Genomic DNA, 15,681 nt, shown 5'->3' with positions numbered 1-15,681 from the left:
ACATACACGTGGCTAAGGAACTGGCTCTGAACTGAGAAGCTGATGTGGCTTCTAGCTTTGGGGCGGGTAGAATTGTTTGATGTCCTCCTAGAGTTTGGGAACCTTTGAAAATGAATGAGGCCCAGCCAGCGTGGCTCAGTGGTGGTGTGGCTCAGTGCCTGAGTGTCAACCCATGAACCAGGAGGTCATGGTTTGATTCCTGGTCAGGGCACATGCCCCGATTGTGGGCTTGATCCCAGCGTGCAGGAGGAAGCCATTCAATGATTCTCTCTCATTATTAGTGTTTCTCTCTCTCTCCCTCTCTCTCTCTGAAATTAATAAAAATATTTTTTAAAAAGAGAAGTAAAAAGTTAATCTTAAAAAAAAAGTAAAGGAAGTGAATGAGGCCTCCTTGTCAGGGGAGAACTGGCGGCGCTCTGCTGCCCTCGTGGGGCTGCCTGCTCTGATGTGCACAGGCCTCTTCTCAAGCCTGCATCCCTAACGTGTCTTTCTCCTGGACCTGTCAGCTCCCTCAATCAAACCCCAATTTCACTGTCTCCTCAAAAGCCAGCTGTCAGGAGCAGCTGCTCTGTCTCAGAAAAATCACGCTCTCCTGCCCATGTGGCCTGCCCCCTTACCTGTCTGGTTCCTCTGCCCCTCTTCGTGCTGGGGCAGCGGGCAGTGTAGGCCACATGCAGGAATCAGAAGTCAGAGGATCTGGTTTCCATTTGCTCTGCCACACGTGGGGTAGATTATGTTAGCTCTATGAACTTTAATTTTCTTACATTGATTTTTAAAAACATTATTTGACATATTTTTAAAAGAGGTTTGTGGAGGAGGCTCCCCACTCCTGCTTCCTTCCCTGTGCACTGAGCCCCATTGGGGTGACACCCCACAGCGACGCCCCTTTGGAGGCACAGTGTGGGAAACTGGAGGCAGAACTGGGCGTACCTACTCTGTGCTTCCTCTTTCTTTTTTAATCTTTGGGTGCAGCTTACAAAGAGCACGTGACCTGAAGCTCATGGGGCTAGCCGGCACCAGTTTGGGTGGGAGGGACCTGCCTCAGTGCAGCTCTATCCCCACAGGGCTCATTGGTCTGAAGCCCACTGTCTGCAGCTCCAGGACACACTGTCCTTTCCAGTGTGGACTCTGTCATAAAGATGGTACTTTGTTCTCGGTCTGCCGAGTCCTCTTCTCTCTTAGTTGGTTCAGAGTTCAGGTGGGGAAATGAGCGCTGGGTATCAGGCCCCTGAAGATGCTCAACAGGTAAAGGAAGAATGTTAAAAGTTACAAAAGGCCCTATCGGGTTTGGCTCAGTGGATAGAGCGTCAGCCTGTGGATGGAAGGCTCCCGGGTTCAATACCAGGTAAGGACACATGCCCAGGTTGTGACTTGATCCCCAGTGGGGGGCATGCAGGAGGCAGCCAATCAATGATCTCTCTCATCATTGATGTTTCTCTCTCTCTCCCTCTCCCTTCCTCTCTGAAATCAATACAAATATATTTTTTAAAAAGTTACAAAAGGCATTTAAGGGAAAGTCTATGTCCTTCCATGCCACCCCTCAGCCCCTCAGTTATCAGGGGTGATCACAAAGACCAGTTAACTGTGTTTCCTTCTGAGGACAAACTAAATATCAGATGTCCCAAAAAATGTATATACACACTTTGAATAATTATAAAGGCAGTGTTCATTAAAATATTTCATTTTCAAAACTGAGCTATCAGCTATTGAAGTGAGTATACGTTTTTTTGGGATACCCTGAATATAGTATACAAACACAGGTGTGCACACACACACACATACGCAGGTATTTTCCACATGAATCAAGAATATGCAGAATTGTGTTCAACTGCGTGCCTTTTCCTTTAACATCACTTGGAGATCTTTTGGCCCTGATATCTGGAGGTAACAGGGACACATGAAGAAGGAGCCAACGTCGCAGAGGGTTTGCTTTTATTTGTAATTCTTGTTAGATTGTTAGGTTGGTTAACTCTTCCCAAGTTGATCAATGACACTGAGTGAACACTCTTGGTGCACTGAGCTTGTAGCACACACTTTGGAAGAGAACGAAGGGGGGCAGTCGCGGTTCTCCGAGAATTCCATTTTTATTAGTCCAAGTGGGAGATACAGGAATAAGACTGACCCTGGTCACAAAACTGATAGCCAGTTGCCAGATCACACCCAAACAACTCCATCTGCAGTTTCACCCAGATTGTGGTCCAAATTTTCTACAAAGGAAAAGCGATGTATGAAGATGCAGCTGACGTGAGAGGAACTGGATTCAAGCCTTATTGGAAACTCAGGATGAGTCTGCCAATTTAATCTGAGCATAGATAACGGAGTTCGAGTCTGCAGAATGGTTTGCAATCAAGTCGTCTCTCTTTTCTTTTGAGGTTTTGAGAGCCATGCTGGCAGAGGTAAGTGCCGCCTCCGGGTTGGATGACAACTACAGAGGAAGGAGGAGGAGGAATGAGCGAGTTCAATTTGGAGGAATGTGTCTCTTCAGAAGCAACTTGAAAGCTTCAGTCAGAGAAGACCCAAAAAGACCAGAAGAACCCTTCAAAGAATCACTGCCCAGCATCCAGAAAGCAATACTACTGTTTAGTGGATAAGCCATAGAGCATAGAGGGAAATTCCAATGGCAGCAGGTCTCCAGTGTCATGGAAACAGCGTGGTCATCTTACCTTGGCAAGAGAATCTGAGTGAGGATCCAGAGCGTGGGGACTTGAGTGATCTGCCATAAGTGCCAGGAAAAAAGGGGACAAATCTCACCAATGGGGTCTGGAGGAATTAGAAGCCTCTCCCTTTGGTTTTGGGTGAAGGGGTGGGCTGGGAGGGAGGTGGTGCGGGTGGGAAAGGTGGAGGGTCTGGAGGGCAGCTGAGAAGTGGAGGAATTCAAATCTGTGGTCTGCAGAGAAGGTGGGCTGAGCAGGTTTTATCCCCTTCTTTCCATTAGCCATTCAAGGCTAACTCTATTCTCAACAGCAGAGAAAGAACTGCTGCCCCGTCTCTCGGAGGCCACTCACATTTTCTGTAGCTCTTTATGATGAAGAAGACAAGGGCCACCAGCAGCAATGTCAGTAGACTCCCAGCAAGAAAGGCTAAGGCCAAATGAAGTTCTTTGCTGTTGTGGCAAAAAGAGGGAGCAGATGACCTTCTGGGCTTTTTGAAGGTCCTTTAAAGATCAGTGTGTAACCTTTTCCTTCTATGGTAAGCCTCTAAAATAGCTTTCACACTTCCCACTGCTTTTCAACTTTTTGGTTTTGGGTTTCAGATCCATTTGAAAGCCTCAATGAAAGCTGTGAACTCTCTTTCCCTCAAAAAATAATCATAGTTCTAAAACTATTCCAAAAAATTGAAGAGGAGAAAAAGCTCCCAAACTCATTTTATAAGGCCACCATTACCCTGGTACCAAAACCAGACAAAGACACTACCTCCTCCGCCCCCTACCCCCCCCCCCCCCCCCCCCGCCCCCGCAAAAAAAAAGAAAAGAAAACTATACTATAGGCCATGAACAAAGATGTAAAAATCCTCAACAAAATATTAGTAAACCGAATTCAGCAACACATTAAAAAGATCATATATTATGGTCAAGTGGGATTTATTCCTGGAATGCAAGGCTGGTTCAATATACACAAATTAATTAATGTAACACACCACAGAAACAAAATGAAAAAAAAATCATATGATTATATCAGATAGATGCAGAAAAAGCATTGGACAAAATCCAACATTCATTTATGATAAATACTCTTAGCAAAGTGAGGATAGAGGGAACATACTTCAACATCATAAAGGCCATATATGACAAACCCACAACTAACATCATACTCCATGGAGAAAGCTAAAAGCTTTTTCTCTAAGATCAGAAACAAGAACATCCACTTTCATCAGTTTCATTTAACATAGCATTGGAAGTCCTAGCCACAACAATCAGACAAGAAAAAGAAATAAAAGGCATCTGAATTGGAAAAGAAGAAGTAAAAGTGTCTTTATTTGCAGATGACATGATACTATACATATAGAGAACCCTAAAAAGTCCACCCAAAAGCTATTAGAATAAATGAACTCAGTAAATAGCAGGATACAAAATTAATAACCAGAAATTGGCTGCATTTTTAATACATCAATAACAAACTATCAGAAAGAGAAATTAAGAAAACAATCCCATTTACAATTGCATCAGCAAGAATGAAATACCTAGGAATAACTTCAACTAAGGAGGCAAAAGACCTGTACTCAAAAACTATAAGACATTGAAGCAAGCAACTGAAGAAGACACAAATAATGAAAGGCTATATATACTGTACTCGTGTACAGGAAGCATTAGCATTGTTAAAATGCCCATGCTACCTAAAGCAATCTACGGATTTTAATGCAATCTCTATAAAACTATCAGCAGCATTTTTCACATAACTAGAACAAATAATCCTAAAATTTATATGGAACCATAAAAGACCCTGAATAGCCAAAGCCATCTTGAGAAAGAAGAACACAGTTAGAGGTATCATGCTAATATCAAACTATACCACAAGGCTATAGTAATTAAAACAGCATGATACTAGCATCAAAAGAGACACACAGATCAATGGAGCAGAATAGAGTACCCAGAAATAAGCCCATGCCTGTTAGGATGAACTACCCCTAATCTCTCCTACTTGGACATGTTTTCTGAAATATGTATTATTATAAGCCTTTCCCCATAGCTTGGGGCAGAGGGCTGGTGCCTGCAGAAGCAAGATAAGAAGTCCTCTCCCTCCTACTGACCTGTGCGCTCTCCTCCCTTGACCAACTCCTGCCCTCCCCACTGCTTGACCAACTTGTGCACCCACATCCTGACCCTGTTTTTGCATACTTCTACCATATATAAGAGAACATAACCACCCCCTTGGGGCTGACGCTGACACACTGGTCTCAGCCAGCGGCGAGAGAATGTAATAAAATTTCTTAAACCCTCACAACAGTTTTGGCCCGCCTCCTTTCGGTGCGGACCAAACAATGCCTATGTGGTCAATTAACCTCTGACAAAGGAGGAAAGAATATACAGTTGGGGAAAGACAATCTCTTCAATAAACAGTGTTAGGAAAACTGGACAGACACATGCAAAAGAATGAAACTGGACCACCATATACAATAATAAACAAAAAATGGATTAAATACTTAAAAGTAAGACCTGAAATCATAAAACTCCTAAAAGAAAACATAGGCAATAAACTCTCTGACATTGCTCTTGGTAATAATACCTTTTTGGATGTCTCTTCTTGGGCAAGGGAAACAGCAACAACAACAAAACCAGACTACATCAAACTAAAAAGTTTTTGCACAGTGAAGGAAACCATCAAAAATAAAAGCAAAAAGACAACCTTCTGAATGGAAGAAGATATTTGCCAATGATACATTCAATAATATCCAAAATATATAAGCAACTCATATAACAACACCAAGAAAATAAACCGATAAAAAATGGGCAGAGGACCTGAGTAGACATTTCTCCAGAGGACATACAGATGGCCAATAGACATGAAAGTATACTCAACATCAGGGAAATGCAAATTAAAACCATACTGAGATATCACCTCACACCTGTCAGAACGGCTATCATCAATAAATCAACAAATAAGTGTTGGCGAGGATGTGGAGAAAAGGGAACTCTCGTGCACTGTTGGTGGGGTTGTAAATTGGTACAGCCATATGTAAAACAGTATGGAGGTTCCTAAAGAAATAAAAAATGGAATTGCCTTATGACCCAGTGATTCTACTTTTAGGTAGAATTTGAAGGAATCCAAAACACTAATTATAAAGACATATGTACCCCTATGTTCACTGCAGCATTATTTACAATAGCCAAGATATGGAAACAACCTAAGTGTCCATCAATAGACAAATGAATAAAGAAGATGTGATATATATCTTGGAATATTAGCCATAAAAAAGAAGGAAATCTTGCCATTTGTGACAACATGGATGAATCTAGAAGGTATTATGCTAAGTGAAATAAATCAGAGAGAAAAAAATAGCATATGATTTCACTTATATGTGGAATCTAAAAAGCAAAATAAAACAAAACAAAAACAAACTCATAGATACAGAGAAAAAATCGACAGTTACCAGACGGGAGGGGGGATTGACAGGATATGTTGTAAGTTATACACATGTCGAATCATTACGTTGTACACCTAAAACTAACAGAATATGCTATGTCAACTGTAATTTTAAAAAATGTTCATAGGTGGCCCCACATAACAAATTTTATTTATAAACTTAAAGGATTCACGGATCTCTTGAGGCTTGCGGGGCGGGGGGGGGGGGTCCCTAGGTAAGAGGCTAAAAAATGGATTTAGTTTTTCTATTGTCTCTGGCCCCTTCTCCTCAGATGTCCCGTCCCAAGCCCATAACGCAAAGCTGTCAACACAAAATCAAGCGCCATGTAGTATAAGAGGAAGTGGGTGGGAGAATGCTCACTTACTCGGAAGGGCAGGGTGCAGGGGTAATTCTTGGAGCTGTTGTGGTGTGGACTCCTTTGTCAATGAGAGAACATAAAGGGGGTTAATGTATCTGCCACTGATCCTCACCTAGGCTTACATGCCCCCAGGTGCCCCGCCCTACCCAAGTAACCCGTGGAGATTAATGACAGGGACTACAACTCCGAAAATGGAGAGAACATCCTGCCTTAGGTCCTGAGTGCTTTAACATGGAAATTAGAACTGGAACTTAAAAAACCATCAGCTACAAAGAAAGAAAAGCCTAGCGTATGTCCCTTAGATAAACCCATAGCTCCCTTTGATAAACAAAAACACCGCCTGTGTTTCCCAGATTTAAGCAGAGATCCTAGAACTAGTGTTTCCCAAGGTCCTTGGGAATCTGACCTTGGCACCCACTGCTTTTTTGCTGTTTTTTCATTTGTTTGTAGTGAAGCCAAAGGCAGCCACGGTGAGTGTTCCCAATCCCTACACCACAAATGGGGTGGGTAGTGAGGGAAGTCAACTAGATTCCCACAAACTACCTAGCTGGTCTAATCCCAAGGAGAGAGACATCCTGTACTCCAATCTAGAGGATCAGACAGTTCTCTCCGGTTCCCCGTCTCACTCTCCCCAGTATGACTGCATCATGGTGAATTCTAATCCTTCCAACCTCAGAAACGTTGTCCCATTACAGCCCTCCAAGCGCACCTCCCAATTATTCCAGTTCACTTAACCAGGCAGTGAGGCAGGTAACGGTTTCTGTCCCGAACTTACCAGTGTTGGGATCGTTTTTGGATGAACCTCCTCCCATTCTGTCTTCCCCTGAAATAAAGAAGGAACCTCTGAGAGAGCCTGGAAAGAAGAGGCAGTGGACGGGTCAACCGGGACCTCGACATAGGAGCAGTAACAAGGAGAGGCAGGTCATGACGAGTGTTCTAGTGAGGTCAGTGGTCACAGACTTTATGTGGTGTGGTTGCCACAGCTCCGCAGTCCGTCCTCAGCTTTGCAGGTCCAGGAATTTGATCTTATCAGGGCACCTAGAACTGACTGGTTACACAAGAACTTCCACCAACCAACTCAGAGGAGAGTGACGTATAAACTGAAATAAGGAGCACGTTGGTATAACGAGCAGCACTTATCAGAACATGTAAGAAAGCCAATAAAAACCATAATTTTGCTTGGTAAGCATTGAATTGAAGTAGGATGGGAGATGAAAGGATATTTTGAACTGAGTATCCTCTAGGTCTGATGCATCTGCCTCCCTCTCCCATGCAGTATTGATTGAACTTTTACAAATTTTTGTTGCTGGAGGTCCTTCCTCTAGGTTCTATCAGACACTTCTATTCTGTTCACATATTGTCTTTTCGAGTGAAAACATTCTCACCTAGGTTATGGTTCTATTTGTTATATATCAAGCTTTCTATATTTTCCCTCTATTTTTTATGTATTTGTACCAAAAAGTATAAAGCACCAAAAAGCAGAAGTCATCTAAACTCTTACTACCCATAGTTTAATATTTTAGGGTATTTCCTTTTTTTTTGTATTCCATAAATTCTAAATGTAGTTTTTCACTTTTTTCCAGTTTTATTGAGATATAATTGAAATATCATTGTATTAGTTTCAGGTATACCAATTAATGATTGGATATATATATATATTGCAAAATGATTACAATGAGTTTAGTTAATATCTATCATCTCACAGTTACACTTTTTTTTATGATAAAAATGTTTAAGATCTACTCTCTTAGCAATTTTAAAATGTGCAATACAGTATTATTAACTACTAGAGGTCTGGTGCACAAGATTTGTGCACTCGGGGCGGGGGAGGAGGGTTGGTCCCTCAGCCTGGTCTATGCCCCCTCACAGTCCGGGAGCCCTCGGGGGATATCTGGCTGAGGGCTTTGGCCCGCTCCCCCGGACATCCTTAACACTGCCGTGGAGGCAGGAGAGGCTCCTGCCACCACTGTTGCGCTTACCAGCCGTAAGCCTGGCTCCTGCATTGTGTCTGCCCACTAGTGGTCAGTGCGCATCATAGCAACCGGTCGTTCCACCATTTGGTCGATTTGCATATTAGCCTTTTATTATTTAAGATAATCACCATGCTGTTCCCAGATCTTATTTATCTTATAACTGGAAGTCTGTACCTTTGACCATCTTTACCAATTTTCCCCACACCCCCTTCTGTCTCTGGCATCTGTTCTCTGTGTCTATGAGTTTGATTTTTAAAGATCCCACTATAAGTGAGATCAGAGTGTTTGCCATGCATGTTTTAAAAGGCTAGTTGAGATATTTCTTCATATATCCTTTAAAAAAACATCCACAAACTAAGCTTTTTATCATAGACATTCTCCCATGCCACTACAAACTTTCTCTAAGTATTTTTCATGGTGATAGATCTTTCTGTTACAGCTGTGTATTATAGCTTGTTTAACCAGTTCCCTGTTTATTATTTACATGTTATTATTTTACAATAAAACAGTTCTAGGAGGCCATAATTTTATTTCATATTTAAGTAAACCCATGCTAAGTATTTTTGGCTTTGCTATATCTATTGTGTTTTAAGGTGATTTAGACAACAAATGCCACTAGTTATTTGTTCAGCTCCCAAGGTCTGGGGCACGGGGGGGGACTGGAAGCAGGACCTCACTGCCAGGGACAGTAGCAACAGTAACATTCTATCAAGTACCTCACAATCCGACCAGATGTTTTTAGATCGTGCATGTAGAACAGTGAGAAAGGCCACAGGGAAACTGGGTGAGAGAACTCTGAGCTGGGAGAACCGGATGCTTTCCACAAACAGCAGAATCAGCAGTGGAAACTACCTTCCTAGCACTTTTTTTGTTCCTGTTTTCATTAAAAGTCAATGATGTTCTTTGTCAAGCACGATAAAATATTTAGAGAGCATTTTAAATATATTGAAATACATGTTTATGCTCAGTAAACAGAGTATGAACTAATCCTATGAACTTATACTAGACCTTACCCCTGGGAAAGGAAGAGAAGAGCATGGCAAGTTTCTGTACAATCGTAACCTTTACATCAGTGGCTCTGAATCTGCAACTGCCTCAAAGAAATGCTACCACAGCCACCTGGACAAAAAGATGGGCCATCCGACCCTGAAAGACCAAACATCACACAAAACCACAGGGCCACAGTCACTTACAGATCCAGGTTGAGAAAAGAAACAAACACATGTCCCTTTAAAAACACTCACATATTCACAGAAGCATGAATGAAAATAGAAACGATGCCATACATACCTTTTCACATCTTGTCAGGCACCAGAATCTTCCAGATTGCCATTAAATTAACCAATTCAATGCAGACATTCAAATATAACCCTTCCCCCACCAAATAAAGTTGGAAAGAAAAAGAAATGATAGAAACCATTAACAATGAGAGGACATTTTTCTTGGTTGAGCAATTATTCTGTGTAGAATAAAAACTTGGGATAAACGCATTTACCTTGAAAGGAAAAGTCCAGTCACGAAATGCCCCGTCTAAAACTGAACTTTTGCTTCCGTGGCTACTCCTATTTTTTCAGAAATGACGAAATAATGACTGCCACTGTCAAGCTTGGTCTTGCAAATCAACTAAACCTGAGGACAGACTTCCTCTTTGAGGCCAACACTGTATTTTTTATCCCATAAGCAGAAAACTTCTTTTGTATCTTTGGACACTTGAATGTCAGAGCACAAGGGATAAGACAAGTTTATTTCTAATTAAGGACACGTGGAGCAACCACATGGCGGATACTATGGGGGTCACAGCAGTATGACATGACCACTGTCAGCAAGCATCTCACTGTGTCATTTATTCTAACCAATGAAAGAAACTGAACTATCATGTTAGAGTTAAGTGCCCCCTGTGCAGACTGTGTGTTAAGAGCACGGAGAGCCCTTCAAAGAGAAGGCAAATCATTTATAAACATCCATTCATAAAACAGCATCAATAAATATACTCAGTAAGTAATTATGATGGGTCGTACAGTGGGCTGGGTGTGGTGGGTAATTCTGAGAGCAAGGCAGAGAAGTTCCTCATGGAGCTACCATCTGATTGGAAGATGTGCTAAATGGGTGAAGGGATCCTGGAGCGTGTTAAGGGCCATGAAGAAAAGCAGCAGAATGCCATGCTCTTGAGTAAATGAGAGGATGTCTTCAGAGAGCATGGGTGATCGGAAGGCCTGTGCAAGGAGCAGGCAAGTAGGGTGAGAACCAGAGGACAGGACAGATGTGGCCAGGCAGCAAGGCCTGGGAGGCCAAAGGGCAGGGGAACTCAATGAGGGAGGAGCTAACAGAGCTGGGAGTCAGGCTAGGGCCAGTGGTCGGCAAACTCATTAGTCAACAGAGCCAAATATCAACAGTACTTCTTCAAAATAGACTTTCCCAGGCCGAAAACTGACTTCTGCGCATGGGCCACAAAGTTTCAATCGCACTGTATGCGCGCCCGCATGTGGTATTTTGTGGAAGAGCCACACTCAAGGGGCCAAAGAGCCGCATGTGGCTCGTGAACCGCTGTTTGCCAACCACAGGCTCTAGGCTATATGCCCACACTTGGGGCTGGGCCTGGAGCACAGGTGGGGTTTGAATGGAAGGAGGAGGGAGAAACAGTGTGAGGAGTGCCTCAGGCCCAGTGATGGATTTCTGAGATATCAGTATGGGTTAAGGGTGGGGCATTTCTAATAGGTGGGAAGTAAAAAAGTTCCAAAGATGGACTTCAGCCAGATTGTGGAGGTCTTTCAATCCAAGCAAGAAATGTTAAATGTTAATAAGGAACCATGAACGGTTTTTGAATTGGGATATAATAAACATGGCCTTTAAGGAAGGTTCTACCACATCACACAGGATAAAGTGTGGGAAGAGGAAGAGAGGAGGAAATAAGACAGGAGAGTTGAGCAGTATTTTAGGTATTTAATAAAGGCACGAGCAGAACCCACTGGAAACCTGCTATAAGATGGGAAGTTATGAGACTTGGGACATGGATCCGGGAATGAAACAGCAGGATGAGTCAATGACTACGCCAAGTTTTTGAATCTCAGTGGCTGAGAGAATTCATTTTTTCATCCACTCCGCAGTGAACAATTATTTTGTGCCATGTATGAGCCTAAGTTCTGAGGATACCGTGGTGAGCAAAAAACGGCCTTTCCTGCCTTCATGGAACTCTCAGACTAGGAGGCTGTGACCAGAGGAATGGTAGCAATCCCATGGGCTGTGAAGACCCCTCCGGCTGTGTATGCCTGTGACACAAGGAACCAGGGCGGGCTTCCTGGAGAAACACAAGCCAAATCTGAGGTGTGAGTTGGAGTTTCACTAGACCAAGAGCTGGGTGGGGTGGGGGGAGAAGATCACAGGGAACTGAATGTTAAAATTCAAAAGCCCTGTGTCAAAAAGGTGGATAGGAAGTCCAAGCAAACAACAAACAAACGTATGTGAGGGCAGTTTTTCAAGCATAATGCAGGCTGTGTGAGATGTGGAGCTGGAGGGGATGAAGCTGAAGAGGGAGGCCAAGCCAGTTCCCTCAGAGCTTCTGTCTTCATTTTAAGAGAAGCGGGTTTATCTATACTAAAGGCATTTAAACAAGGGTGACACAATCAAACCTGCAGTCTGAAAGAACCCCTGAAAATAAAGGAGAGCAGCTTGGAAAGCAGTCAGAACAGATAGGGAAGCCTGGCTGAGAGGTTACTGCCATGACCCAGTTGAGGGATAATAGCTTGGACCAGCAGTAGAGCGATGAAGCGATATAAATTCATCTGAGAGGCATTTAGGAGAGGAAGATAACATCAATGACTGTGATCAAAGATGTCACCGAAGGGCAGGAAGAGGAGAAAGAGGAGCCAGAGGAGGAGACAGCAGCAACTCAGTATTTAGAGGATTCATGAGTTAATCAGACATTTACTGAGCACCTACTACAACCCAAACACAGCGCTATGTTCTGGAGTACGTAAGCATAAGGAGTGCTTTAGATGCAATGTTAGGCATCTCTATAGTGTGAAGTGGAATCCAAGAGAGAGAGGGCCCAGGTTACCCAGTGAGGGGGGAGAGTGGTGTTAAGAAAAGCATTGTGGAGATGATGTTTGAATTGCATCTTGAAAGAGGAGTCACATTTTCTAGGAGGAAGCGCATTCTAGGCAGAGGGACGGCCTGAGCAAAGGCATGCTTTGTCACGTTCAGGGAAATGCAAATATTCCCCCATCATGGATGCTGTGGGGTATGAGGGTGGGGTGGGGATGGGGAATGGGAGAGGAAAGAAAGGCTGGAGGGCAAGACTACGTGAGGGAGGAGCCTAAACAAACTTGACCTTAAAGGCAATGGAGAGACTGCTGAAGAGGAGTAACAATATCACATTTGGGCTCAGGCAAGAGGTAGGACTGGCGAGGGCCAGTTAGTGGATCCTTTAGTGCTGCAGATTCCACATGAGAAACGGGGATGATCACTCAGGCGGCCTTTCACGATCTCCTACACGACAGTAAGTTCACTTACGGAGCTCCTTTCACACCTCCCCCACCCTCGCCCCAGCTTTAACATTAGGAACACATATTGTTCAATGTCTACACTGTAAGATCAGTGGACAAAAACTATACTTGTCCTACTAACCCTAGTTCTGAGCAGTGCCTGACACTGTGGGCTTTTCCTAAATGACTGCTGAATGAGTTTCCTGTTTCCTCTCTGAAAAGTTTCATTCTTTCAAGGTCCACCCTTACCTTGCTAGTTTCAGTGGAAGAAGTCCACCTTCTGTTGAAGGCCAATTCCTCCACTTGTCATCTGAGAATCGCTTCCCACTCAAGGACTTGACTTCTATCATCCCTCTGCAATCTTTTCAGTCTTTCCTTCTATGGCCTTTTCTTCAGCTATTATTTGTTCCAGCCTGTCTCAGCTTCCAACATTCCTCTGAGCCCACCTGTGGCTCCCTTTAGTTACCGTCTACTGGGGTGAGTAGTGCTCTGGAAATTATGCTACATAGATCTATTTCCCCACTGCCTTCTAATCCTCCAACACCACTATCACCTATCTTCTGTCCCTGCCATTCAACCAAAGCTACTCTAAGGAGGACCACCAGACTCCAAGCTATTACCTCTATGGGCAATGATTTCAGAGAGGAAGGGAGAGGGAGAGAGACTGAAACATCAATGATGAGAATCATTGATCAGCTGCATCCTGCACGTCCCACACTGGGAATCTAGCCTGCAACCCAGGCACGTGCCCTGACCAGAATCAAACTGCAATCTCCAGGTTCATTGGTTGATACTTAACCACTGAGCAACGCCGGGGGGCTGGGCTCTGGGCACTTTTAATCCTCTTAACCTCCTGGAGAAATTGGCTCTTCCTATATGAAACTCTCCAGTCTGTTGACTTCATGGCCCTACCCTCTCCTGGTTTTTCTCCAATGACTCCCTCTTTTGCAGAATCCTTTCTCTGCATTTCCTCTAACACATGTTCTTTCATGGCTCTATACTTAGCCCTATTTTCTTTTCTGAAACAGACGTCCTCCTATATTCCAAATCACAGTAAACAGTGCCTCCTTTTCTTCTCTCAAGCAAGTAAACGGTGACTCAACTTAATTCATTCCTTCTCCCATAGTCTCCCTGCTCAAGTCCTACTAATGTTGCCTCTAGTATTTCTCACTAATTACTTTATTTCCATACACATTGCTAAGGCCTACAGTTAAGGTCTTCAATGTCCTTTAGTTAGAATGAGCCAACATCCTCTTTCCAAACCGCCCTCTAGTTGGTACTGATTGTTCTGAAACAAGAATCTAGTCATCATTTCTCTGCTGGAGACTTTCATTGGCTTCCCTGTCCTCAGAACAAAATCTAACTTCTAAGCATAGAATTTAGGGACTCAAATATAATCCCTATTTATGTTTCACTCTTAACTTATTGAGTTGAAAAAATGTTACTCTCCTCCAGTGGCTTCTCTACATTCAGCTGCTGTGCCACCTTGCTGGATTCCAATCCTAACTTCCTTTCAATGCCAGCCTAGACATTTCTTTTCCAACCTGTTGCTTTTCTGTTCTCCATGTTTTACTAAATGCTTTCATTGACTTCTTAGGACTAGAATTTTTGCTTTAAGTTTTACTCATTCAGGTTAACATTTGACAGGATAGTTGTGGTGGTTCATAACATGTCGATTTGGTTAGACTGAACTATACTTTCCAAAATTCTCTTCCTTGAATATTCTAGTAAGAGTGAGCCGCAAGAGATTCTTGAGCAAGTTTAGAGGGCGGATGTGAGGTGTCTATTTTGTAGCCCATATATGTTGTCATCTGTTGGTTCACCAGTTCATTGCAGCCGGGCCTGCAACTTCCCAATCTTTCCCTGGATCATCCTTCAGCTTCTCCAACCTTTGGACTACGTCTGTGTGATGAAGGGCCTGGGGTTTTGTAGGACAATCTTACCATCAAGGTCAGAGGTAATAAAACTGATGGTTTCATTGTATACTTGTGATTTCCACACTTTCCTACCCTCTCCGAATTTATATCCATCTTCCCTTCTTAACTGCCTGTTCTGTGAACTTCAAGATCCTGCATTAGAAACAAAGATAAGAGACTGCTTTAACCAGCTCACCGACAGCATCGAGTCTAATCCCTTATACCAATCTGATTTCTAGAGTAAATGAATATATTAGCCATCAATAAATATTGATCCAAATAATTTTACATAAGTTAAAATCATAGGAAGTCAAGAAAATAGCAATTACTCATGATACATATTTTCAAATATTTCCTATTATGTAAGTTGCCCATTGTGTACAAGTAAAACTTTATGTAAACATGAAAGAATTAAATGCAGACAAACCTATAGAAGGGCAGAACTTTCTGATTTATCTGCTAGATTCTTTTTTTGTTTGTTTGTTAATCCTCACCCGAGGGTATTTTTCCATCGATTTTCAGGAAGAGTGAAAGAGGGAAAGACAGAGAGAAACATCAATGTAAGAGAAACACATCGATTGGTTGTCTCCTGCATGAGCCCTGACCAGGGCCCGGGCCCAGGAGAAGTCTGCAACCAACGGGTATGTGCCCTTGACCGGAATTAAACCCAGGATCCTTTGGTCCACAGGCCAACGCTTTATCCACTGAGCCAAACCGGCTAGGGCTATCTGCTGGATTCTTAAGAGCAATTTTATGACACATTGAGTCCATAATATTTTCCATTGATATATTACTAAAATTATAACAAAGTAAATGGAATGACTTGATGTACAATATTCCTCCATTGTTTTAAGAACCTTTAAATTGTCCAT

At 42.9% G+C, this 15,681-nt stretch overlaps 1 protein-coding gene across 1 annotated transcript; it reads right to left on the bottom strand.

The window, feature by feature from the left end:
- Positions 1 to 1,915: 1,915 nt before the first annotated feature.
- Positions 1,916 to 13,560, bottom strand: CUNH1orf162 (chromosome unknown C1orf162 homolog). The gene is made up of 6 exons (XM_070396967.1): positions 9,908 to 13,560; positions 7,215 to 7,262; positions 6,446 to 6,497; positions 3,006 to 3,103; positions 2,664 to 2,713; positions 1,916 to 2,425 (listed from the first exon to the last, which is right to left on the bottom strand). Exons 2-6 carry the CDS (start codon positions 7,249 to 7,251, stop codon positions 2,279 to 2,281), a joined length of 384 nt encoding a protein of 127 aa, XP_070253068.1. The 5' UTR covers positions 7,252 to 7,262; positions 9,908 to 13,560; the 3' UTR covers positions 1,916 to 2,278.
- Between the last annotated feature and the right edge of the window lie 2,121 nt (positions 13,561 to 15,681).

The sequence above is a fragment of the Myotis yumanensis genome, unplaced genomic scaffold (genome assembly GCF_028538775.1).
Source record: "Myotis yumanensis isolate MYYU_CA2020_CCGP unplaced genomic scaffold, mMyoYum1.0.hap1 SCAF_17, whole genome shotgun sequence".
NCBI lineage: Eukaryota > Metazoa > Chordata > Mammalia > Chiroptera > Vespertilionidae > Myotis > Myotis yumanensis.
Note: the sequence above shows the minus strand (reverse complement) of the source record. Positions and strands in the feature narration are given on the sequence as shown.

Bases quoted from the DNA above. Each gene is read 5' to 3' on its own strand.
- CUNH1orf162 (XM_070396967.1), bottom strand. From the start codon at position 7,251: ATGGGAGGAGGTTCATCCAAAAACGATCCCAACACTG. The intron at 6,498-7,214 runs GTAAGTTCGGGA...TCATTGACAAAG, and splicing joins CAAAAACGATCCCAACACTG to GAGTCCACACCACAACAGCT. The intron at 3,104-6,445 runs GTAAGTGAGCAT...TTGCCACAACAG, and splicing joins CCTGCACCCTGCCCTTCCGA to CAAAGAACTTCATTTGGCCT.